General features: G+C 35.7%; 1 protein-coding gene across 6 annotated transcripts in view; it reads right to left on the bottom strand.

Moving 5' to 3' along the window:
* Nrip1 (nuclear receptor interacting protein 1) overlaps positions 1-27,311 on the bottom strand; it is a 156,216-nt gene that overhangs the window by 61,745 nt on the left and 67,160 nt on the right. For 3 of the 6 annotated variants that reach the window (XM_071615125.1, XM_071615124.1, XM_071615126.1), the window contains one exon: positions 10,982-18,248. The exons of 1 other annotated variant lie outside the window; for it this stretch is intronic. In XM_071615125.1, the coding sequence (XP_071471226.1) occupies positions 14,433-17,906 (3,474 nt within the window). In that variant the 5' untranslated portion in view covers positions 17,907-18,248 and the 3' untranslated portion in view covers positions 10,982-14,432. Of the gene's footprint in view, positions 1-10,981; positions 18,249-22,550; positions 22,600-25,400; positions 25,597-27,311 lie in introns of those variants that run through there. 2 more of the 6 variants (XM_071615127.1, XM_071615128.1) reach the window with 2 other exon arrangements.

Here is a 27,311-nt window from a genome sequence, read left to right as displayed (position 1 = left end):
ACAAGCTATGCTAAAAAGAATCATGCTCAATAAAAATCTCAAGCTGAGCTTGTGATCCAGAAAGCAACATGGAGAGCGTTCCTGGACTTGAAAAATAATTGTTCTAAATTTTATGAGTCAGTTGTTTCAAGTTTGGATTTTAGGTCCCTTTTCTAGAGAAACAATAATACTTAAGATGATTTTTACTCTAGAAAACTAAATGAAGCTCATTAGATGGAATTGAGGTACATAAATCGCTTACTTTTTAATTTTTTTTAATTACAGATGAACACAATACCTTTATTTTACTTATTTTTATGTGGTGCTGAGGATCGAACCCAGTGCCTCACATGTGCCAGGCAAGAGCTCTACCACTGAACCACAATCCCAGCCTAAAATCATTACTTTTGTTTTCTAAGGATCTATTCTATGGGAATAATCAGAAGTGCAAAACTCAAAATGTGTGTGTAAAGATGTTTTTAGTAACATGTACCATAGCATAAAAGGTGATGGGAAGAAAGAACTTGAATATGCAACAACATTAAAAAATTTATGCTACGTATGATGTCCCACATATAAAGTTGATATAAAATTAAGGTTTTTATTCTTTGTGTTTTTGTAGATTATAATTATACATTATGGATTCATTATGCCATATTCGTACATGCACATAACATAATTTGATCAAGTTGTTGATATAAAATTATTAAAAACATAAAAAATGTGCATATAGCACCTCAGTGAAGTAATAGGAATATCTGTTTCACTCATAAATCTAGTTTTGTCAGGGCTTGTTTGAGACACTCATTTCTACTAGAGTTGACATCACCTAAAGCAGCTTAAAGGCTAGAGTCATCTGAAGGCTAGCTCATTCAAATGTACAGCCTCTGATGCCAGTTGGTAAGAACATCTACATACAGGGTCTCATTGTGACTGAGCTGTGACCAAGGCCATGTTCCCAGGGGTCAGTCTCCTAAGAGTGACAGCCAGATAGGAGCCACATCACCTTTTATGACCTAGTTGGAGGAGACTGGCAATGTGACTTTTGCCTCATTCTATTCGTCAAGGCAATCACAAAGTCTGACCAATTATATGTGGAGGGAAAAATAAGACCTGATCTGGTATGGAGAGGCAAAATTCTGACACTAGAAATAGTGTGTGGCCATTTTTGAAAAATAGAATCTGCCACATAAAGATACAACTACATACAGACCATAATCCTGACAATGTTAAACACAAATGAATAATTGTTAGAACATTAGAAGAAGTAATAGCATTTTATATAAATAAACATAACTGAGCTGGGATTGTGGCTCAGCGGTACAGCACTTGCCTAGAGCGTGTGAGGCCCTGGGTTCGATCCTCAGCACCACATAAAAACAAAATAAAGATATTGTGTCCAACTACAACTAAAAAATAAATATTAAAAAGGAGGGAGTAAAATAAAAAAAAATAAAAAAGATAACTAACAACATTTGTGTTTGGTATTAGAACTATAGAACATTTTTATTCCCTTTTCTGTGTTTTTTCTGAATTTCCCATAAATTTTATGAGCAAATGTAGTTGTTGTGGTTTAAAAATATAAACAAACTTTTTAGAAAAGAGATATGTGAATAGTAGTTTATAAAACACTCTCATATTTAACCCATCATGTGATCCCTGCCACAATCCAGTCAATGAGGGTATTGAACTCTTTTCTCAGACCAAGAACTGAGACTCAGACAAGCTCATGCCTCTAGACCGTAAGTGCCAGGAGTTCGATTCCAATGTCTTGTTTTCTACTGTACTCAAGTTTCCATGGTTTCTCCTTAAAAATGGGTTGGAAACTGTGTGTCATGCTGTATTGGACAATCTTTTCTGCCATCTTGTTCCTCATCCCACAGTCATAGAAAGAGGATTCCTCCTCACTTTTCATGCCACCTCTTTTTTTCCCCCCAGAGGTAGGTGTTGAGAAGAGGGAGAATGAAAAGCCCTGTAGACGCCTTTGAAAAGGCTCAAAGGAAAGGCAGACAACAAGTAATACAGAAAGATGAGATAGGAACTTTGGAGAATTCTCATCAAGTAATATAAGGAGTACCAGGACAATTCAGAGTCCTGCTGAGTACAGGCTCAAATAGTATAGGTAGGGTCTAGGTTGTTGACCACAGTGACACTAAGATAAGATAAATAATTAAAAAGGAAGCAAGAACAATTTTTCTCACAGTCAACAGTTTAAGCAAGGAAGTTTCTCAAGATGGACTATTCAAGGAGTGAATACCTAGTTCCAGAAGCTGTTCATCCATAAATATAGAATTTTGAGAAGGTTGGATTTTCAGTCACAGAAATTATATTTGTTTATAATATAAAATGTATATAAAATTTATGGGAAATTCAGAAAAGTATGTGAAGAAGAGAAATCTTGAAGAAAAAGTGTCCATTTAGTTTAAGAATGCAAGAGAAATTAAATGAATCAAAATGATCTCAACCAAAATTGTCTTCTGAGTTTTAATTTGCTTCAGGATATATTTAGGTTCAAATGGAATATCCTGTTTCAGAAATAAAATTTAAAATAAATAATCAAATAAAGTAAAACAATAGAATCAATTAATAAAATGGATATGTACAGTTATAATAGTCTTACACTGGAGCCTAGATGAAAACAACTCATCCTCAGTCAGCGTCAGCAATGCCAAACCCTAGCAATCACTTAGACCTCCTGCTCATTTTCCTTCCAGTAACTCTATAGAGCTTATCTTACAAACTAAGCCTTTCCTTCTGGACTAGTAAATATCATTTGAATCAATAAGACTAGTTAATTTTAGATTCTAACCTATGGTCTATAGTCTGAGGAGGGAGGGCAAATATTAAAATATAATCAAGTAACAATTGTGTAACTTAGTGATTAAAAGATCATCATTCTATGTGCCATAAAATCAGATATTACAAGAATCTAATACTAAATGCTATTCAATATTTTGGATTCTTCCTTCTCCATGTACACTCCATAATGACATTTCCATTGATGAATGTGATGTGAGAAATGTTAAGTCTTTCAAAAGTCAGTGCTCTTTCCCCGCTCGAATGATAAACATGTCCAGATACTGGGGTCTCCACCCTCTTGGATGACAGAGTGAGGATGAGGTGGATCAGAGGGTCTCAAGATGGACAGGTCTGAGAATATAAAATAAACCTTGTTGTTCTCCCTGAGAGTTTACTGTGTGATACTGCAACGTAACAGCCTATCCTGAGGGATGCAGCCAAAGCAAGGTATGGGTTCGAAAATGATGGTTAAGCTTTTCTTGAGTAAAAGAGTGTTGGGAAGTCTAAATTATAGGGGGAAAATGATAAAAACAAAGGAAAGAACACTTATATACACACAAAAATCTGCACAATAATGTTTGTGGAAGCTTTATTCATAATAGCCCAAACTTGGAAGCAACCAAGATGGCTTTCACTTGGTGAATGGGTTTCATAAATGGATTATTATTTAGCAATTAAAAAGAAGTGAGCTAGTAAGCCACAAAAAGACACAGGGAAAACTTAAATGCATATCACTAAGGGAAAAAAGTTCCTCCAAAAAGGCTACATAGTGAACTGATGGAGTCCAATTATATAACACTCTGGAAAAGAAAAAAAAAAAAAAAACTATGGTGACAGCAGAGTGAACAATGTTTGGCAGGTACTTGTGGTAGGTCAGAGCAGAGGTGGGTGGAACACAGGGCTATGTGGCAGTGAAACTGTGCTATATGATGCTCTAACAGTGGGAACACATCACACATTCCTCAGAATCCACACAAGGTATAATATAAAGAGAGAACCCCAATGTAAAAAATGGACTTTAGTTAATAATATATTCATATATATTAATATGGATTCATCAGTTTTAACAAATACACCACACTAATCCATATATTAATAATACAAGAGTAACTAAACAGTGTATGGGAGATTTTTGCTCTTTCTCCTGAGTTTTTCTATAAACTGGAACAAAGAAAAAGAATGCTTTCACTGTACTAAATAATAAAGAACGATTTTCAAAGTGAATATGTAAATACCAGTAGGTTGTTGCATTGAGAGTTGATCTGGAGCATTCAGCTGTGGAATGTTTGATGAGCACAAAGAGTTATGAATCTAATATTATCTAGGAGAGCAAATGAAAAGATGAACAAAATTCTGAGCAAAGGAGAACAGAAGATTCAGGGAACTTTCACATAGTGATAAGATGGAGGCAGAATAGGCTTTAAAAGTAGCATGTGATTTAGATCAGGAAGCCAGAAATATGCCAGTCCATGGACAAAAATAATGCCAAATCACAACACTGCTTAAGCAGGTAGCCCTGGAGGAATGTGGCTTTGAGCATACACTTATTTGGTGATCAGCAATGAGACAAGCAGGGAAGATTCACTTCTGAAATTGGGAGTGTGAGGAGCCCAGCAAATCCATTCCAATGAGTAACAGGTAATTGATGAGAATTTAACAAAAATAAACAACACTGAGGACACTTCCTAAGGACGGACAGCTACTGAAGAAACATTTTATCAGAAAAAAATGTACTTCATTTTGCCCCCCCCCCCCAAAAAAAAAAGTGAGAGTCTATGGCACATTTTTGTCACAGCAATGGAAAGCTAAGAAAAGGTTTATGTTGGTTCATAGTTTGAGGTTTCAGCCCAGGAGCAGTCAGTCACATTGCTTTGGGCCTGGGGCAGCTCATCATGTGAAAGCATTTGGTGGACAAACCATATACCTCTTTTGCCCGGGGGCGGGCCGGGGGAGGGAGAGGAGGAAGAGACTGGGGACCCAGTGTCTCCTTCAAGGGTATGACCCCAAGGACTTAAAGGCCTCTCATTAGGCCACACCTCTTAAAATTTCTGCCACATCCAAATTGTTCCAACCTGTGACCAAACCATGCATGGGCCTTTGGACACTTTCTAGATCTAAACTATAGCGTTGAAGCCTGTTATTCCTATAGAGTCTGTGGTTTCACATCACAGTTCTGCAAGTCTGCCCCTTATCCAAGTGTGAAGAGATGCTGGAAGTAAATCTGATTTGAAATATTTAGGCTCACCACAAACTCCTTCTTGTCATTGTGAGACTCAACGTATGATTACCCTCTATGTCGTTAAGATTAGATGCCTTGATTTTCTCAAGCTGGAAAGGTGCTTACAGAAATGTAACAGTTTAGGAGTCCCTTTACCCTCAGCAAAAATAAAGACACTGTACTTCAAACTTCCCTGTCCTCTGAAATACATCTAGCTGTTTTCACAGACCCTCTAGTTAAATAAATACCCTCTTGAAAATGTCTGCTTTTTTTTTTTTTTTTTTTTTTTGTAGTGTTGGGGATTGAACTCAGGGCCTTGAGAATGTAAGGCAAGCACTCTACCGACTGAACTATATCCACAGACCAAAAATGTCTGCTTTTTGATAAAGTCAAGGCCCTAAATTCCTTTTTCCCCATAGCCTTATACCGGGTAGAAATCACAGTGAGTCATGTTTATCAGAACTACTTGGTTAGGGAAAGCACTATTTCATCCCCATTGTCAAACAATCTCCTTATCCTGAAAAGGCTCTAGATTTAAAATCTTCATTGCCATTTTAAAAGATTTAGAGTACAAGAGTGATTTCAACCAATCTCTTGGGTGATAGGGATAAGAAATGAGATTTTAGCTAGTTGTGGTGGTGCACACCTGTAATCCCAGTGGCTTGGGAGGCTGAGACAAAAAGATCGTGAGTTCAAAGCCAGCCTCAACAAAAGCGAGGCACTAAGCAACTCAGTGAGACCCTGTCACCCTGTCTCTAAATAAAATACAAAATAAAAAATAGGGTTCAGTGGGTGAGTGCTCCTGAGTTCAATCCTTCCCCCCAAAAAAAGAAATGAGTTTTTTTCCCTAGATAAATAAAATGTAATAATTTAAATATCAAATGTTTGTGATTAATTTATGGCATCAGAATAAAAGAAAATTATATCTGTCAGCCCAGCTCCACAGATAAAAAACAGATGCGTGTCCACTTTCACATCCATTTAATCACCAAAACCTGGTGATTTGGTCAAAGTAGGTAAGTTATATGTTCAAAGCCCTCTAATGAATGAATGCTCACACTGGACACCTAGTTAATATTTGGCACTGGCTTCTTGGATTTCCATACCCTCAGGGACCTAGATTTCCTTTAGAGACCTGAAATAGCCTAATGCTAATTTCAACTTCTAACAATGGTGAGGGTCTTACAATCAAGAAATGAGTTTTACCAAGCTCACCAGGAAAGTATATTCTAACTGAATTTGATTCTTGATCATTTGAGAGACTGCAGTACTGCCAAACATGACATATTCCTAAGCCAACTGTCAAGAGTGACCCTGAATTCTAACTTCAGCCTCTCAGCACAATGGTGGTTGGAAAGGTTGGTATTTGCCTGCTGAGGGCAAATCATGCAAGATGTTCTTGCTATTGTTTGTAGAATGATACAGTAGGTAATTAGATATTTATGGACAAAATCTCCAAAGTTCCCATTCCCCTTTCAAGAACCAGCACCTCTCATCAGAAATGTTAAGTAGCGATTGCATTTCTGCAGGAGATTTGAGAAAGCAAGAGAAAATACCTGTGCTAACCCAGGTAGATTTGAAGGCCCAGACTAGAGGCAGCTGGGGAGATTTGGTCTTGTTTCTGGAAAATGGATGAAGCCAGACCTTATAAGTTACTTTGTTTCCTTCCACAGACCAAGGAGAAGTTGGGATTTTTTTTTTTTTTTTTAACTGAGTAGACAACACCTTTTCTTTATTCTCTGGACATCCATTTACAAACTGCTGTGAATCAAGACATGTACTAGGTTTTGAGTGTAAAGAGATTAAGAAGACATCCTTTTTGCCTTTAGAAGGAATACCGTAATTGTTAGCCATTCTAATGAGTGTAGTAAGAGTGACTTCCACAAAGCATCATGGAACTCTGGACTGAGCAACGCATTGTGTTCTCTAGCAGTGAGCCATGAAGGACTTCTTTGAAGAGTTAATACCTGTCAGATTTTAAAAGTGAATAGAAGTTTACTAAGCCAAGAATGGGAAGAGGGAAGGCAAAGGAAGGAGGCACTTCAGGCAAAGAACATTGCATGACTGAAGGCACCCACGCCAAGAATGCAGGTGTACACAAAAACAGTGAGTTCTTATTCAAAGGTTCTTATTTGCATGATTGAGGATGATGGACAGAAGGGTATTAGAGGGTGGGAAATGAGATGAAAATGTGAACATGCAGGCAGAGCAAGAAGACCTTGGAGAACATGGAATTAACTGCCTGAATTCAAATTAGACATCAATAACATATCAGTGTTGTTGTTTTTTTAATTAGAATAATTTTAGCTCCTCCGTGTAGATCAATCATTTCCTAGAGTTTTCCAAAAGAAGTATTACACATTTTACTACTTTGACAGGCTCGAAAGACATCTGAGTGTGAATTTCATAAGCAATGAAAAGTCACTGGAGAATTTGAGGCAGATTTGACAAGACTCGTACTTTAGAATGATTATTCCAGCAACGGTGTCTATTACAATTGGGGAGGAGAGAGACAAAAGGCAGGTGGGCCAAGTAGATGCTGGAGCAAGAACAGAGGTGAGGTATGATAAAGCTCTGAGTGAAGGCACAGATGAGCTGGAAATTTGCAACAGATGATAGTGGCTACCATAATAAAGTCTGCTGGGGACCAAAAATTTTTAGAAATGAATGCATCTTCCAACAAAGAGAACATGAAGTAAATTGGGGGGGGGGAATGTGTACTGAATTCAAAATTAGGACAAGTTAAAATTCAGATATTGTAGTTGGACAGGATGGATATTCGCAAGTGGACAATTAAAAGGACACTTAGACAAATAGAAGGAATATGAGTTAAAGTATGGGGTGTGGGAAGACAGGCTAGTATTGCCAAAGATGTTGATTGAAAGAAGAGGGATCTGTAATAGCAGAACACAGTTATGGTGAAAGAACCTGTTATGAGACAATAGGAATGTAGCATTATGAATATGACTCAAAGATATTGGGTGGTAAAAACCAAAGAGATCACATGTCTGTGACTTACCCAGGCCAGAAGGGAAAGTAGTAGCAGGACTTGCTCCAATTCTGACTCAGGTTTGCCCATTTTTTGAGCAATTCTAATTTCTAGTGATTGTTATATTCTTATTATACCTTCCAGCAAAACACTAAGATAGGTCGGAAGTTTGAAGCACTGTTGAGCATCTCTACTCCCGAAATAGACACATCAGAGTGGACCACCGCAAGAAATTTCTCTTTCAGGGAGCCAGCTACTCTGGCAGGTGGACCTGACTTAATAGAAAGAGCTGGTTGAAGCAGTTCCACAGCCTCCCCTGCATGCTCATGTTGGAAGATCTTCATGATGGTCTTTGTGAATTAATGGCCAGATTCTAATGGATGTATGAAAAGACCACTATACCTCTAAAGAAACACTTCATTGTAGAAGTGGGGCAGGAAAGGCATGGGATTGTGAGGGTAAATGTTTAATAGTAATAAGCACCCAATTAGAGAAAAGATGGAGGAAGGCCTTAGCTGGAAATCTAGAGCTTATTGATAAGTTGCTGCGTTCTTCCCACTGGTATTATTTCTTCAGTCCCAAAGGGCCCAGTTGTATTCACATTTAAATCCCAGCACTCTCAATACCTTTTAAATGGATGACAATTCCCCCAAAAGAAAGGGAATTAAAAGGGAAGAGCAAAGCTTAGAACAGAGGAAATGCTTATCATTACACTTTGATTTTGAAGGGGATTATAAAGTTATGAAGAGGAAAAAGGATGTCTCCCACTTATTCCCTCAAGGTTTAGCTGAACGCATTTACAGAGGTGAGACTTGGGGATATAAAACAAGGTAGTAAGAAAACTTACTAGATCAAGGTAGAGGTAAAATGGCAGGTAGAGCTGGCTGGCACACCCAATGGCTGGCCAAGGACTTCAGCTTGATTTGCTACAGAGGCAGCCCTTCAGTTGTGGGAGAAATTGTAGTTTTCTAATTACAAGAAAATGGTCTTACTACTTCCCTTGTATTATCTTATCAATTAACTAAGGGAATATACAATCTCAGGCACTTCCTTTTCCACATGCATTCTTAGAGGTGATCATTTTTCTGCAAAAATGAGCAAAACATATGGTCCAAAGGGATTGTACACGTTTTTCTCAAAGTTTGGAGCCCATGGTGATTAAGTTTGGCAAAATAAGAGGAAAAATAACTTAAAAAACTAGGTCTTTTTGTCAATACAGAATCTGTAAAAATACTTTAAAATGGATCAAAAATCCTTTTCTATTGAACTATACTATTTTAGCTACTGATAGAAAGATTGTAGACACGCATGAGATGGCTTTAAAAGTACAACAGAATTTTTTTTTTTTTTTAAAGAGAGAGAGAGGAGAGAGAGAGAGAATTTTTTAATATTTATTTTTTTAGTTTTCGGCGGACACAACATCTTTGTTTGTATGTGGTGCTGAGGATCAAACCCGGGCCGCACGCATGCCAGGCAAGCGTGCTACCACTTGAGCCACATCCCCAGCCCCTAAAAGTACAACAGAATTTGTGGGGTTTAATTTCCAATTGTTCTGCCATCAACAAGAGTATACAAATTTTTTTTTTAAAAGCAGGGGTCTTAAACTTACCACAAAGAGGGCATCTTGAAAATTACTGAACCAACCATTAAGAGAACTGGAGTATTAAATTAATGCTATTAATATTAATATTTAAAAGGTGAAGAATTGTTAGAAACCTTGTCTTAAAACTTTGTGCAGTAAACCACTCCTAAAAGTGAGCACTTCAAACCTATTGATCCCAAATGATAGAAGACAGTATTTGTTGATGAAATCCCCACATTGGATTAATGGGCTGCATAGCATGAGGAATTATCTGATTTGATTTTTAAAATTTCTGCATATTAACGTCAATAACACTTTTATAGTCAAAAATTGCTGTTAATTCTTTCCTTAAAAATCCCTCACAGGAAATGCATTACTTGATGTACTTGTCATTTTTCCTTATCATATAAAGAAATATAGTTGTGCACCTCATTCTGATGGTGCATATGTACATATAGGAGGATCTAATTTTCCAACATGCTCATAATGTATTACAGTGGACTATATTTCTATTACTTGGACATTTTATTTTTTTGAGATCTTAGGGATCAAATCAAGGGCCTTGCACATGTAGGGCAAGTGCTTTCCCACCAAGCCATAGCGCCAGTGTATTTGATCATATTTTAGATGTGTATAAACCTGCTGAGAAAACCTGCATGGATTATAACGGGCCTATTTTAATGCCAGGAAATGGAACTCATCTTTGGGACATCTTCCTCTTGTTATATTAAGGTCCTAAGCTATCAGAGCACGTATACAGGCTTTTTTTTCCCCCTAAATAAAACAGTCTCCATTACTTATATATGTGTATTATGTTCAGGCATGCACGTGCGCGCGCACGCACACACACACACACACTCATTTTGGAAAACTATTACAGACTATTTCTCCTACTTAAAAACTATACACTATGAAAATTAGATAAAAAGCCGTCTGATAAAATCTTATCTTAAAACAAAGTATGTCTAACCAACTTTACTTTTAAATATTGTACAAATTCTTTTCTGGTTAAAAATATCTAGTGATCATTCAGATATCGGATAATGGGAGGCTATAGGCTGACTGTCTTTTTTTTAATTTTTTTTTTTAGTTGTCAATGGACATTTATTTTATTTATTGATACATGGTGCTGATAATCGAACCCAGTGACTCACATATGCTAGGCAAGTGCTCTGCCACTGAGCTACAACCTCAGCCCCTGATTGTCATTTTGAGGTGTGCTTTAACTGTCCTGTTTCTAAATGCCCTAACCTCCCAGTCACTGTCTTTTTTCCCCACTTAGTTTTCTAAAAAGGGCAAAACATCTTTGAAGACCTACTGTCAGTTTCATGACCTGGAACTTTTCTGTATAGGGAAAAAGCTAAAACCCAGAGAAAGTCAACAGAATAACAATCATTTCAAATCAGAGACAATGAATTTTTTTCTCATTTATTCAAATTCACTGCAGGAGTAAACACTAAAAGATTAAAAAACAAAACAAAAATTCACACTGCAGTATGTACAGTTTCATGACATCACATGAAGAAATTAAATTTCTAATAAAAATGACAAATTATATTACTGAGCAGGTTGCATCAAAGCTGGCTGTGTAAACCCCAGATTCTTACCATAAACGGTAATGTGCCTGTATTCCAGTATTAACAATCACTGGCAGACACCTGGTATAATATTATGTTTCCAATGGGATTTAAAAATTCATGAAAGTAGTTGCGTGAATTCTTTATGTTGAAAAGTGGTTGACTCGATTAAAAAAAAAATTTTAAGACCCTTGGATTCAAAGCACATTCTTTCACAAAGCTTAAGCCACAGAAGTCATGTCCAGAAATGGAATACTGTCATGTTAGGATGAACATCTGATCTGACTTGTTAAGACATTTTGCCAAATGCACAGATGCACAGGGTCCCCCATGCACTTTTCATGCAGCAGGTAATCACAACTTAAATAAAAGGTTTATTCTATACATTTGTCCAGACTTGCAACTGTATACATACATGCACAATTTTTAAACCTGTCTGATTATATTTACACTTATACATGGAATATACAGGAACCAAAGAGATTAAAAGGCTTTTCTGTTGCATTAGAACAATACAAAATATGTATTTTTCATTAAGGAAATCATTATTTACATCACCTTTAAAAACCAATTTTAACATCTTCATGTAACAAGTCAATATATATATATATACATATTACATATATATATATATATATAAAATATATACTCTCACCAGTTTACTCTTCTGTAAGATGCAGTAGAGAATAAACAGGTAATGCTACCTTACTGATGTCAACGGGAGCTGTAGTACCCTTTCACAAATGACTTTATTAGGAAGAAACTGCCTCGATAACTAAAATAGTCCTTGAAAATGTGTATATGTGCATCCTTGTATTTATATATGCATAAATAAATTGAATTTATGGATGTATGCCCTTTCTTACTGCTCTTCTTTAAAATCATTCTAAACTCAAATTGGGGGACATTCTCTAGTAAATCAGAACAGTGTTCTTTGTAGTCATATTTATTTCTGTATTACATATTCTCATTCCTTTGTTAACAACAATAGAAACAACCAACCCATCAACCAACCAACCAAACAAAAGAACTAACAAACAAACAAACAAAAAATACAGCAATGCTGGCTCTGGATGCTCGTCCCTGACCTAAAAGTCACTCCCTTGTAAAAAGTCCATTCTCCCTAACTAAGAGAGAATATTAACATTTTTTTCTGACATACACCTAATGTTCCAGACCTTTCACAATGCCTGAGAAAAATGACTTGCTGAAAAGTTTGTTTCTAAGTGTAGACAATGAGATTGTCACAGAACGGATACGGAATAGACTAACTATATTCACTGGCCAGTGGAATCTTCATGTCAGAATAAGCAGATGCCTTCATCTCCTTGTGATGCAGTGTATTTGCTCCTATTACTGTATAATATATCCAGTAACTATTTACAAATCATTTTGAGAAAAAAATAATCATTTTAGCATTTTAGAACATATTAGGAAATAACAACCTTTTTAATACAAAAATTTTAGAAACAATTTCAAGTAGAACAAGTTCAAATACATTTCCTTCTAATTAATAGTTTTTATACAGTAATTTTTGATGGGTTAGTTGCTAACCTGGCTCACAACTGAAAACAAAAAATATTACCTGGTGAATGAACTGTGGATTATGAAAACTGAACTTAAAAAAAAATAAGACTTGTTTTAAGACTAACATCCCATTGGCTCAACTACATATTAAGTCTTTCCAAAACCCTTTTGGATATCTGCTTTTAATTACTATTTATAACAAATAAATCCAATGGAGTTATTGTATACATTTTCATGGATATGTGCCTTTTGTACTTTTTTGCTAATAAGTCAATCTGCGTTTAGTTCCTTTCTTGGGTTTGAACTAAATGTTTTAATCTTTGTCAGCACTGTTCTTAGGACAATGATTTTAATAGAAGATAAGGATGTATTCAGGAGAAGTTTTCAAATCATCCTGGAATCACCTGAGTTTGGTAAGTGGCCCTGTTATTCCATCCCTAAGGCTAATTAAGTAGATGTTACTCATTAGAACACATAAATAATAGATTTTCCTGAGATGTTGAGCCAGATATGAAAGTTGTCCCCTCCACCCAATTTTTGTGTCATAAAAAGTATTCTGAACCCGATTTCCAAAGACATAACGGCAATATAGGAACTACAATATTGCAAATTTTGAGTTGACATATGACTACTGGGGAAAATATAGGCATCAGATAGTTTCTTTACAGACTCATGTTCTGAGAAAAGTCATCAGCAATGGTTCTCAAACATCTAAGGAGCATGTTAAGATGCAGATGGAAGATCCCAAGTCCACTCAGCAGAGATCCTTGTTTTGTAGGTCCAAGATGCTGCCTATGGATCTGCATTTTAAAACAAGTGCTCTAGATGATTCTAATGCAGGTGTTCTGAGTCCAGCTTTAAGAAATCCTGGTCATAAGACTCACAGGTACCACAGAAATGGTGAGAATCAACTTTTACAAGAGATGGCGAAAATTGTCCAAAGAAAAGCCATTTTTTGCTTCTGTTAAAAAAAATTTTTAAATAGTCAACTATTCAGGAAACCACCTGAAGATAAATGTTAACTTTCCTAATTCTGTAAAAGGAGTATTTATTTAGTAAAGTAGTTAAAATACAAAAAATGGAAATCTGCCTTTTTTTTTAAAGGATCTATCAAACTTCCCTCAATTTTAATCAATTTTTACTAAATAGTACAAGGTTTAAAGAAATGTATATTGAAAAGGTCTGGGTGGGGGCAGACACAAAACCCTTTCTAAGTGTTTAAAAATAAATATGTTTTTTAGCAAAAAGTGAAAAATGTTAAGCATATTTTTTCTGACTTATTTTTGAATTGGATATGAGATGTGAATCATCACTATTTTTTTATTTAATAATTACCCTTTAAAGAGTTTGAACTTTAAAAACATGTGTTATGCAAGCTGACTTCTGAAATGCAAAATAAAGTACCCTAATGAAGGCAAAAGGCAGCAAAATGCATTAATCCACTATGGATGGAATTTTACATTTTAATGTATGCCTCTTATTTATGATTATAAAAGAATTTCATTCATAGGCTACTCACAGTTGTTATCTGGTGCATACAGAAGTGTTACCAGTTTGCTAGTTCAATAGCTTCCTCATGACATCTAATGTTAAGCAAAAATTAGTATGCATATTTAAACATCACCAGTAACCAATACTTTTCAAAATGAAAAAAAGTTTCAATTATACCATGCTTTTCTCAAATCATGCTCTTATTTATACAGATCTCAAGTTCATACTAAGTAGTTTTAAAAAGATCCAAAGCTTGATGGCAGGTTCATTTTATTCTGATTCCTTTTTTATTGTTACCACATTTCCCAGAAGTCCATACACCTCTCCATTTGCACTGTGTGGGTGAGAAGCATTATTTCCCATATGGCTATTGTAAGGGCTTCTTAAATTAAAGAAAGAAGCTTTAGTTTCTGCAGCAGGAAGTAACTCTTCTTTGATTGTAACCTGTGAGACACTTTCGGCAGACGAAGGTTCCCTCCATATGTCCTTGTCCTGTGTTTCTCGGCTGGTAACAGAATTGCCTCCTTTCTGGAGCATGTAATACAGTATTGGGTTAGTTTTGGTCAGTCTTGGAGAGTCTTTTTCATATTCATTCTTATCCGCATCTGTGATAACCCACTTAATGGGTCCCTTCTCACTGGGCATGGAACACCCATTCAAAAGCCCAGATTCTGGTCTAGACCCCACACAGCCCAAGTGCTCAGGGAAAGGAGGGCTCACAGGAGATTTTACCATTCCTGGGTATGAAAATGTCCTGTTGTCCATGCAACTGTTGGGCTGAGAGGAACTGTACATCAGTCCATTTACAGAAGAAAGGCTAAATTCAGGTTTGCTATTGGTCACATTGTTTTTGTGTCCTTTCTTTTTACTGTCAACAACAGAGTTACTCCTGTGTGGGGACAAGTCTCGAACACAGTTTTCTGAGAGAAGCAGCTGTTTCAGAACATTGAAGCTTTTACTCTCTCTGGCCCAACTCCTATGTTCACTTTCGTTGGCTGAACCATGACCAGCAGGATATTTAAATTCAAGATCATTTCTGCTAAATTTCAGCTCCTCCTGGTTAAGCAAGGATCCATAAAGTACTTCTGGGGCACTGTGATTATTTGCAGCATCAACAATGTTATTTTTCATCTTTTTAAATGGACTTTCTAATGGCTCAGTATAAAGCTTCCTTTTCTTAGGGACCATGCAAAGATTCTTTGATTCTAGCGGTGTCAGTTCACTATTTCTGTGACTCTTGTCCAGATCATCTGCCAGATAACCCTCTTGATTCTGTCTCAGCAATCGGCTTAACAGACCATTCTTTGAGAAGGAAAAATCCTGAGGTGAAACAGGTTCTGATTTAAAGTCCTCAGACATTGGTAAGGCAGCTGCGCTTCTCTGCGTGGTCGGATTCATACCTAAGAATGGGCTGCTCTTCGCATCATGGCTCAAGTGCACATTTGTATTATGAATATGTAAGTCATCACAAGGCTCAGATTTTATTTTCACCATCAATATCTGTTCACTTAAAGCTCTCTCTGTATGTTCCTGAGTACTTTCATCTCTTACAGGAATTTTTTCTTTCTTTTCACTCTTACCTTTGTTGGGATTTCCCAGAAGCAACTGGAGAACAGTACGTCTTTCTAGCAGATTTTCTATTTCAGAACCAGAAAGTCCTGGTTCCGAAACTGCTGGTTGATTACTGAATGCTATATTTTCCTCAACTGTATTTGTTTTATTTGACAGCAAAGGGCTATTTAATCTATCAATTATACCCACAGGTTTATCTGTGTTTACACTTAACAACTGTTTGCTGGGTCTCTGCTCTTCCGCTGCCATGGAAGACTGCATTCCACACTGTGCCAAATTCTGTAATAGTTTACTGGCACTAAAAGTTGCAGAATTTTGCGCACCTTCATTTTGAGCTGGTTTCTCTCCTTGTGATTCTTTGCTTTTTGTAAGGTCCATCAAGTGGTTAGATGTAGTATTTGCCATCTTTTCAGACTGAGTACTGCAGGCATATGGTGGAGAATTCCATTTGATGACCAGAGAGTGTTGAGAAAGATTGATGGGAGACTCTGCTTTGGCCGATGTAAGTAACGGTGGAGTACTCACTGGAGTAGTCCTGTTTGTACTGGGGCTTTCTATTACAGAAGTCCTTGTATAATTCTGAGTATTGAACTTTGTCACATCACTGTGTACTCCCTGAGGGCTGGTAATTTTTTCTACATTTTCTTCATTTTTATGGCCAAGTAGCAATTGAAGAAGTGTTACTTTCTGGTGTGAATTTAGCTTAGAATTATTTGAGGTATCATGATCCTCTTTGACGTCTACATCAGGGACTTTCGGATCCCAAGTGTTTAGCAAGGACTGAGTTAAATTATCAAGAGAAACAGGCTGGTCCGATTCTGGTTTTTCAATGCGGTGTTTGCAAGACAAGTCTATGGGAACACAGTTGGAATAAGAACTTTCATCACCGCTGCTGTCATCTGTAAAACTAGGATTGTTGTCTGAATACTCATCAATAGTTGTGGGAGTACTCCCATCCTCAAAAATGCTTCCCCTCTCATTCTGATTATGTCCATTCATTGGCTTAGGTATGGTCTGGCTTTTAAGAAGATGTAAAAGCAAACTATTGTTAGCAGTTTGTTTTATGTTGTTTCTTTCCAGTGAGTTCTTATAGCCTGGAGTTTTGGGAGAAGAAGGAACAACACCAATTGGATTTTGAAATGTTGTAGCGTTACTTTTGCTAGCCACTAATTTGCTTGATGTTCGTGCCTGACCATTGAGATGGCTTGACATTCCTTTTGAGATCTGGAAACTGCCTACATCCTTCTGGCCATTCTCTTGTAATCTGGCCATAGCAGCAAGTCTTTCGCTTGCTGCTTGATTTGCATTTTGTGTTTTTAAAGCATGTTCCCGAGAATACTGCTGCAGGTGGGCTTCACTGGAGAGGAGTAATGCTAATTGGCTGCAGGCAACGCTAGGTTTAGGTGAGGTGGCAGGACTAGCTCTTTTTTCCACCATGCTTGCAACAGCCTGTAATCTTGCAGCACATGACAAGGGCTCACCCATGACCTTTGTTCCACTCTGTCCAATATGATGAGGCGACTCTACAAACCTGTCTCTGATGAGGTTTTTAGTTACATCAGGAAGATTGGTATCTGGCTTTTGATCTTTAGCTTTACTTTTTTTCAATAAAGTTTTTAAGTGACTTGATGCAACACCATAGCACCTTAAATCCTTCTCTACTTTTAAAGAATCATGACTGAGGGCATATCCTTGCTCCTTGAGGCTCTGCCTAATTTGTTGTGACAGGGCAACAGTCTGCAGCCTCGAGCTGAATGACTGAAGCAAAGAGGCCAGTAATGTGCTGTCCTGTTTGCCTTTAGGCACATTGTCAACCATGCCAGCTAGCAAAGCTTCCTTCTTTACGTTTAAATTTACGATGGAATCAGACAGCCTCTTCCGCTTTGCTGCATTCCAGTCCTCAGAAGACTGCAACAGTCTGGCTTTTTTGAGATGCAGCATGCCAGATCCCTGGTATGTGTGTGTATTGACAACTGGACCATTACTTTGACAGGTGGGAAATGCACTGCCAGAAATGTTAAAGTTCTGATCTTCTTCATTGTGCCCAGCAGACTTTTTGTCAACGGCAGTACCTGATCCCCCTGCAGCCTGATGCATTAGTAATCCTTCTAGGTAAGTTAAAACAATAGAATCCTGATGCACATCAGAGCCAAGCTCTTCTCCATGAGTCATGTTCAATAGAAGTGTTCACAAGGGCTTGGTTTCTATTTACTTTAAAGGATGATTTTCTGTAGGTGAGTGAGATTCAACTTTAATAAGTGAGTATCAGTTTATCACCTTCCATAGCAATCAGCTAGAGAGGTACTGTTACATTCTGACCAAGATTTCTTCTGGCAATGACAAGATAAAAGGCAGGTAAATTCCAATGCAGTCTCTCCAGAGTTGATCAACTTCTAAGAAGCAGAATTACTCAATACACAGGTCTATAGTAGCAAGCAAGCAGACAATTCTTAGTGAATATATTGCTTTTCCATCTTCATCTTTTGTTCTTCATTAAATGCAAATATCAGTAGTCTAAGAAAATAAAAATAAAAATCATTAAGTAGAGGCAAAGACAAGGTCATGCTATAATACCTATAAGAAAAGAATATAGCATTTAAAAGTTTATATGTACACATATACCTATATAATATGCACATATATGCATTATAGTTGCTTCTTTAGTAATTAATGCTTCAGTGTTTTATAACTGTCTTCTAAAGTCTGCCAAGATTTTGATTTTTCATATGCACCTTTCTGCAAAGTAATATGAATGCTAAGTTTCCTTTAAAATTTTATACCTCCATTAGGGAGCTAGAATTAGTGTCCTTACATTACTATGCACTTAGGAAGAAACAAAAGCAAATGTGCTGGAAAAGAAAGAGATGTATGTGATATGGACTCATCTGATAAGTCTGATGAGTGGCTGAGGCCAACAGAACACATTCACTTCTGACATTATTCCCCAAACACACCAGACAATGAATAACTAATTTTTAGAATTGTTCAAAAACAGAAAAAAAGAAGGAAGCATTAAGAAGTTGAAGATTATTTTGTGGGCCTGTGCACTTATGACAGTCTTAATCATATACATGAACATTATAATATAATCACAAGTTTAAATACTTATAGTATTTACCATGACTTTAATATTAAAGAGAGTGATTCTTAAGAAGCTCATTCAGACATAACCAGTGAATATCTGGGCCCAACAGATATTTTCTTAATACTTAAGTCAATGTACAAATAATTTACATAATTATTTATAAATAACTTACATAATTATTTATACAACCCCATAATTTTGTTCCAATTTTTAATACCAAAAAGCGTCTAGCTTTTCTGTTTCTTATTTTTATACTTTTGAAATTCAAAATACGTTACTTTTGAAAATGAGATCATAATTTACATTGAAGAGAGGATAGACTTCTTTGTTCTGTAATTGCCAAATATTTTTCACTTTTAGATTTATGAACATCAATTACAGTGATAGATCCAAGAACTATTTTGTTTCCATATCACCTCTCTCTTTACAATCTTCTTTACACCTGCTGTCAGTACTTGTACTTATGAACAGATTCACTTAAATTTGGGTATTCAACATAAAGGATGAAATAATAATTTCATACATCATTCAAGTTAAAAAGGGCAATCAGGGTTGGGCATGGTGGCACACATCTATAATCCCAGCAACTGGGGAGTCTGAGGCAGGAGGATCATGAGTTCAAAGCCAGCCACAGGAACTTGGCAAGGCCCTAAGCAACTTAGTAAGACCCTGTTCCTAAATAAAATATAAAAAGGGCTGGGGATGTGGCTCAGTGGTTAAGTACCCCTGGGTTCAATCCTGGTACAAAACCAAAACAAAACAAAACCAAAAACCCAACAAACAAACAAACAAACAAAAAACCCTATCTTGTTCTCTCACTAATTCTTGAACTGGAGAAAATCCATTTAGGATACTGTCATATGAAGATAACACCTAGCTATGCTGCTTTTACAAGTCAATGGCAGTGTCATCATTCATGTCTACAGTGCTATTAGTCTCTTTGCATTCACCTTCTGTTTGAAACAGCTCCCCATGTCAAGTTTATTCTCTAACATTCTGGACAAAAAATGAAAAATTGTGAATACTCAATTGTATTTAATAAAAACAAAATTTAGACTTTACCTCCATATTATTTTTACATTCTTGAAAGTTGATGCAGCATTGTAAAATATGCAAAAAGAACACTGAAGATGGCATCATAGTGAGGACTTATTTCACTATTATGTCATCTTTGTAGACACTTCAATTACTTTTGTCTCTTTTAGGGCACTTGGAAATAAGTGATGGACTGATTCCCAAAAAATTAAAATGGCTTAAAGAGATAAGAAAAATAAGACCACTAAAATTCCATAAAGTTCCTCCAAATTATAAAATGTTCTGACATATATGGTAATAACAAGATACAATGTTTTATTCTATTAAAAACACATTCACTACAATTTTTCAAAAGAAAATAATTCACATATTATGATCTTTCCTACCAGTTAGAAATGTTCTTTTTAAAAATTCTTAAAATATCAAGGTCCAAAGAAACCCTGATAATTCATCTCTAACTACTTAACAATATGAAAATTATAAACTAAATCCTTTTATTAGTTTTAAATTATAAGCATAAAAATCTTTTAAATTTGATAAAACTGAGATTTTACTGATTTATTAGCATGAAGCATGTTTGGTGAGACATTTATTAAAGAAACCAAATAATAAAAGAATTCTATGTAATCTTGACCATATATAGACAGATTCTAGGAAAATCTAAGTTCAATATACAGATTAGTTTAAAAAAATTAAATCTTAAACATCCTGTAATCAGCTTGATTACAAGAGTGTATTTATCACAGGGGTGCTCTGTGTGTCAGGGGGTACGTACTTGAACCATTCAATGACTAACCTACATCCCAAGTCCTTTTAGTTTTTTTGAGACAAGATATTATAAATTGCCTATCTTGCTTTGGACTTGTGATACTTCTTTCTTAGCCTCTGGAGTGGCTGGGATTATGAGAATGCCAGCCACCCCACCCAGCTGCACTTAAAAATATAAAAAATATGCACTTGAAAAGTATGAAATTAGGTTGGAGTGTAAAAATTTTTTAAATCCATAAATAATCTGCATATCAATAGTTTGTTGCCCTATGAGTCTTTAAACTAGTTCAACTATTTCCTATTTGGAAATATTTTATTAAGGAATGAGATTTTACTTAGATAAATGAAAGATACATTTACTAGAATTACTATATGTGGGATTGGTTTTGGTTGAGAATAGGTAAATAATAACAAAGGTTTTTCTCTAGCTGCTTTTGGATTCAATCTTACCTGCAATCAAATTCTCCCTTAAAAACACATTTAAAGGATGTCACTTGGAATGTTTGAGGAATATCTCACAACTTCCAATTGTTTCTATGAAATCTTCCCCAATTTTTTTCTGCATTATCAAGTATATCTCTTTGCATAATAAGTTTAAAGGGATTTCAGCAATGCAGCTTCAGGAGCATTTGGATTCTTAGTTTTAAAATACTAAAAAATCAGAAGGGTCACTTAATTGTGGCACTCAATAATAACTCCTATTGGGCAATATTACATATTATATGTGTGTGTATGCGGGGGGTAGGTACTGGCATTAAACCTAGTACCCACCTATCCTGTGGATTATTTCATGGATGGTTTTTATATAATGTTTTTATATATAAGAAAGACACCGAGAGATTTCACTTAATATTAGTAGGAAAATATTAAAGTATAAAGTAGATTCCAAAGTCCTAATTATTGAACTTTTTATTTAAATAATAGAGATCCAGGTAAAAACTTTAGAGAATGCTTAGCGTTCTCTAGTGTTGATGTTTTAAAATCTGAACAGGAAACACAAACTCAAGATTAATTTAACAGCAGGATATAACACCAAACATTTTACCCAAATGGAAGAATGAGCTTTCCAAACCAAATGACATGAAAAACTAGAATACCTAAAAAACAATACTTCAATTTCTTAGAAGAAAGGAAAAGTAACATTTTAGATAAAGACTCTGAAGACTGCCAGGAGCAGTGGCTCATGCCTATAATCCCCAAAGGAGGCTGAGACAGGAAGATTGTGAGTTCAAGGTTAGCCTTAGCAAAAAGCAAGGTGCTAAACAACTAAAGTGAGACCCTGTCTCTAAATAAAATACAAAAAACAGGGCTGGGGATGTGGCTCTGTGGTCAAGTGTCCCTGAGTTCAACCCCTGTTTACCCCCACCCCCCAAAAGTGAAGACTACAGTGAATTCCTTATTCAACAGACTCACAACAGATGAGCAAAAGAATAAGACTGAAATTTCATTTATTAGAATATATTTCTGATTTCTTGAAAAAATAAATCAAAATTAGTATGTCTTTTGATAGAATTTGAATTATTCCAATGTATTAACTATCTTTGCAGTATTACCTTCATCAAAAGTAAAATGTACCACAAAAATGGATCTATTTAAAAAAACCTTCTGCTCAGGCTGGGGCTGTGGCTCAGTGGCCGGGCCCTTGCCTAGCGCGTGTAAGGCCCTGGGTTCCATCCTCAGCACCATATAAAAATAAATAAATAAATAAAATAAAGGTATTGTGTCCAACTAACTAATATATAAACATTCTGCTCAATTTAGGGTCTCAATATGAAATTAGACTTTGAAAGTTCCTTGCCCTCTCCCAGGGGCTCTCATTTTAGGTATATAAATACTCTGCAGAGAAGGTAACATGGAAACCACTGATTGATGCTGCAACAGGTAAGGCAGCCACACAATTGCTCTCCATCCCAACCTGAGGGACTTACATATTTTTGCCCTGGGGAAAATATGCTCCTAAATTTCCAAGTCCATCAGCTTTAACTTGCTTATCAGCTGCTACCACAGGAGTAACACAGTGCCACTCACAACCTAGTAAAAAAGACAAGGAGACACTACTGCTTGACTGACTTAAGTGTTCAAAAAAGGGACAAAAACACATAAGGATCTCTTCAACTCCAAAATTTTATTCCCATGATTCCAATTTGGCAAACCGTAGTTATAAAAATGACAAGCATTTTAACCAGAAAGATGATATACTGTCAGAATTGTGGAAAGAACCCTCATCAATCTGTTTTGTTGTGTTCTTAGTGAATTCTAGAGGAAGCAACTGGTTTTGTAATAGCTATAGACCTTACCTGCCCAATCCTCCAAAAGTTACTTATCATCACTATTTTTTTAAAGTAGGTCATAAAATTTTAAGTACATGTTTATTTAAAAGCTAAATATGTACTTACAGTCAAACTGGTACTTTTGCTTACTTCATAAGGACTGTATACTGAATAAAATACAAGGAAATAGTAAAGAATTGGGATCCTTAAGGACATAGATAAATGCAAAAGAAAGATGGAATAATTGTCCTGGTGAAAGAAACAAATATCCTTATAGTTGATATAGCAAAATAAAAGTGGAGAGGGCTTCTTTGATCTGAATTAGTCTCAAAAGGCTTATGTACACACAACAGATTCAAAAAAATATACTATTTGCTTTATTCTGCCTTTATAGTTTCTTTAAAAGAATTAATTTTAACTATAATTTTTTTAAATCCAGGAAAAAACTAATTTTTACAGAGAAGAGAAATGAGATTCATCATTAGCATTAGTGTCTATTCATTGTTTTCTTTTCTTAAACAATAGTTTCTCTGAAAGAATATAAATTAATAATTATTTTGGTGGTACATAAATGTAAAAGAAAAATACAGTATAAATCTAAAACTAACAGCTGTTTTCTATGAAGTTTCAAAATTATAGTATTTTCTAGTGTCTATTAAAATAAAAAATATAATGGAAAACGGTTCTTTCTTCTATTGGAATTGTTTTGAATGTTTATAGTATATACATACAGGGACATTCTTTGAATGGTGAATAAATCCAATTAACCTCAACTATGGTTTCCCTATCCCTAAAATAGATTTTGACATACAGACAGAAGCCCAAGGTCAAGGTCACAGATCATCAAGAAAGATTACCAGCAGACTGATGTAACAGCTGGCATTTGATCAAAGCTCCTAGGGTTTTTAGTACACTTAGCAGACACTCCTCATTTACTCATAGGGTACACTCTGTTTTAAAAATACTCCTCCCACCTTAAAGATTTTCATTGCTTTTTATTATAATGTGAGTTCTGCTAGTTCTGAATCATAGAAAAAGAAGAGACCTGTGTGTTTGTTAGAATTTTGAATTTTTATGTGTGTCTATATATGTATGTATGCATGCTATGCATATGTGCATGCTATCCATATCTGTGCACTTGTAATAAATACTCTTGGCCATGTTGTAATTTTGAAATTAATGTAATTTATAGATCTGTAGAAGATATAGACCATACTCTCTCACATCTTCAAGCCTTTGCTTCAGTTGAGGTTGAAAGTAATAGTATGTTACAACTTCTTCCTAAACATACAGATTTAACTACAAAGTCCTGGTTCAACCAGAAAAGTTTTATGCTGTATCCACAGTCTTCCATGACAATTTCCAAACCATACACATAGGGGAAGAAACTTCAGTTATCATCAAGGGATCAAGAGCAATAAGTGATTTTAACTGAATATATCATTGAAGAATTCAATTAGCTAACAAAACCATGCCTTTGTTGCAGTGTTCAAACAAGATAATGAATTTATTTTAAGTTGCACTGTATGATAAATGTTCTTGCTGAAGCATTCTGATCAAGAAATCATTTCCTTTTTTTCTTTTTTTTTTTTTTCTCATGATTCTGGGGATAGGATCCAGGGTCTCACACATTCCAGGCAGATGCTCTATTACTGAGCTGCATCCCCTGATATAAAGAAACTATTTTAAGGATTAATAATACTGTTGGGGCAAATTTATACTATAAAAGCTTTCCTTGTTAAACAACTATCACCTGCTATACTTTACGTAATTTGCAAATTACCTATGATACATGGACATGTAAATGTTCTCAAAATAAAAAGGAAAATATCAAATCAAATTACCAAATTAAATATCATGAGAAAGAAACTTCCTTTACTATGCAGAAGTAGACTGTGGGTATACTGAAATTACGGAAAATGGATGATAATCTGTACATTAAACTTTGATCAGAAACTCCATTGACATTCTTTTTGAAAACAAACATAATTCTTTATAAAATACACTATATTAAAGTTCTTTTTTTAGAGGAATGACTTATCAATTGACAAAAAATATTCTTTATTTGCTGCTATCTGGGTGAAAATGCTGATTTGCTATGAATGGACCATGTACTTTGATTTTCCAGAAATGATAAACATTATGTGACATCACTCTTGCCAGTATTGGCTCAGAACAGATTTTTAGATCAAAACTTTCAGCAGGATGTGAAAGATAAGTGTCTACAGACATAATCCATAGACAAATGGGCAAAGCAACAATATCTGTAAAGGGAAAAAGTCAATAAAAATGACAAGACCCCACTACAGATAATTAATAAACACAAACAAATAATCTTCTACACACAAGTTCTGTATCTTTAAATATTAGCAGATAACATTAAAATATGCTCTTCAATTAGGAAGATAAAGCTACTGGTACACCATCACTGGGCCATTACTTTAAATGGTTTCACATATATTTAAGAAATTTCCATGCACACTTTCCCCTGACCTCTCTTTTGCTCACCTGTGTATATAACCAAGTGTTTGAAGTAATAAACTCAGTTTAACTGAAGAAGTAACTGTTAATCAGAGATCCAGCTTTGTTGTGTCCAGGTCTGACATGTTCACTCCCTACAGCAGTGATGGCTTGCCACAGGTCTTGCCATGGCACCCACGACACAGAGATACAGATGAGGTAGTTGGGAGCTTAAGAGGAGGACTCCAGTGAACTGGAGGAGAAACAGGAACAGCAGAAGTCTAAGTAACATAGGTCAGGGCTTTTCTGACTTCACTGGACCAAAAATACTTCAGAACAACATTTTCTTGAACACTTAGAATCATCAAAAACAAATACTTAGTATCTATTATTCATATAATTTCATAAAGTTAAATCATTTTAATACAAAAGAACTAAATACTTTAGCTTTGAAGAAATCTCGCATCACTTTTCCAGGTTGGTTAGTTTTTTGAGATAGAATGATGGTGTGTGCAAGTATACATATACACTATACTGATCAATACACTGCTTAGTAGTTTAACTCAATATCAATTATTTAAATCCTTGTATCAATTTCTTTCTGTTTATACTTTGTTTTGCCGTTTGCTCTTTACTGTATTTTCAATTATAGCATTTATATAAAATGAATATCTAGACTTATATCTAGATATTTTAATGGTAAGTAAGGATGTAAGAAAGAAACGAGAGAAACAGGGTAATACAGATGAAGAAGTAGACTCATCTACTTACTGGCCTTCCTCCCATTTGTCCATCTAATCCCTATCATTATCATCATTTGATGAAATATATCAGAACAAAAAATGCTTAGAGAATGATTTAATATATCATGATTTGATATATTAAATCCCATTCACTTACAATCAAGCTAAGATATATCCTTTTTTGTTGTTGTTGTTTTTGGTACCGGGGATTGAACTCAGGGTCACTCAACCACTGAGCCACATCCTTAGCCCTATTCTGTATTTTATTTTAGAGATAGGGTCTCACTGAGTTGCTCAGTGTCTTCACCATTGCTGAGGCTGGCTTTGAACTCGCGCTTCTCCGGCCTCAGCCTCCTGAGCTGCTTGGTCTTTTTCATTTCTTAAGTCTTGGCTAAGGACACATCCCCTCTTCAGGAAGCCTTCCCCAAACTATAGACTAGGGGTAGATTGTCTGTGCCTCTATAGCATTCAGGGAATCTTTCAATCATTCCACTTACAAAAGTGCATTTTGGTTTTTGTCTGCCTACCTCCTGACTACAGAGTAAACTCCTTATGGTCAAGAATTAAGTCTTTGTCATCTTTACAGCCCAGGACAGGTGACGTAGCATTCCCAGTAGAACATGCAGGAATTCAACCTCTTGGAGCCTTAGTTTACAAAAGAGGTGTGGAGGGGAGGGGTTGTGATCCTAAGGTAGCTCAAGATTATCTGTGTGTGTGGTACTGGGGATTGAACCCAGGGTTTTACACATGACAGGCAAGTGCTCTACCACTGAGACCCTTTATTTTAAGACAGGGTCTCACTAAGCTGCCCAGGCTGGCCTCAAACCTGTGATCCTCTTGCCTCAGGGTGCAGCTGGGATTATAGATATGTGCCACCACCTCTGACTTACCTCTGATATGATGTTATTTCTAATGTTTGGCTTTTAAACTTAAGATATGTTTTTCTCCTAACTAAAAACTAACAAAAATGTACAAAATTAAAGAGTAATAAAGTTTCTTTTTTAATCTATAGGAAGTTCTATGGATTTAGAAAACATGAGTGCCTAATATTCTGGTAGAAAAACACAAGATTTATTTTAAAAATACATATTTTTAAAAGATTTTCTGTATTTTAAAAATGCATATTTTAAAGGATTTTATATGTTTATGTAAGAGACATTTATTTTAACATTTGTTTATAAAGGATCAATCATATTCATTTAGTTCCTTTGATTGC

The sequence above is a fragment of the Marmota flaviventris genome, chromosome 8 (assembly GCF_047511675.1).
Source record: "Marmota flaviventris isolate mMarFla1 chromosome 8, mMarFla1.hap1, whole genome shotgun sequence".
NCBI classification, from domain to species: Eukaryota; Metazoa; Chordata; class Mammalia; order Rodentia; family Sciuridae; genus Marmota; species Marmota flaviventris.
The sequence above is the reverse complement of the archived record's forward strand: the minus strand, read 5'-3'. Positions and strand labels throughout refer to the sequence as shown.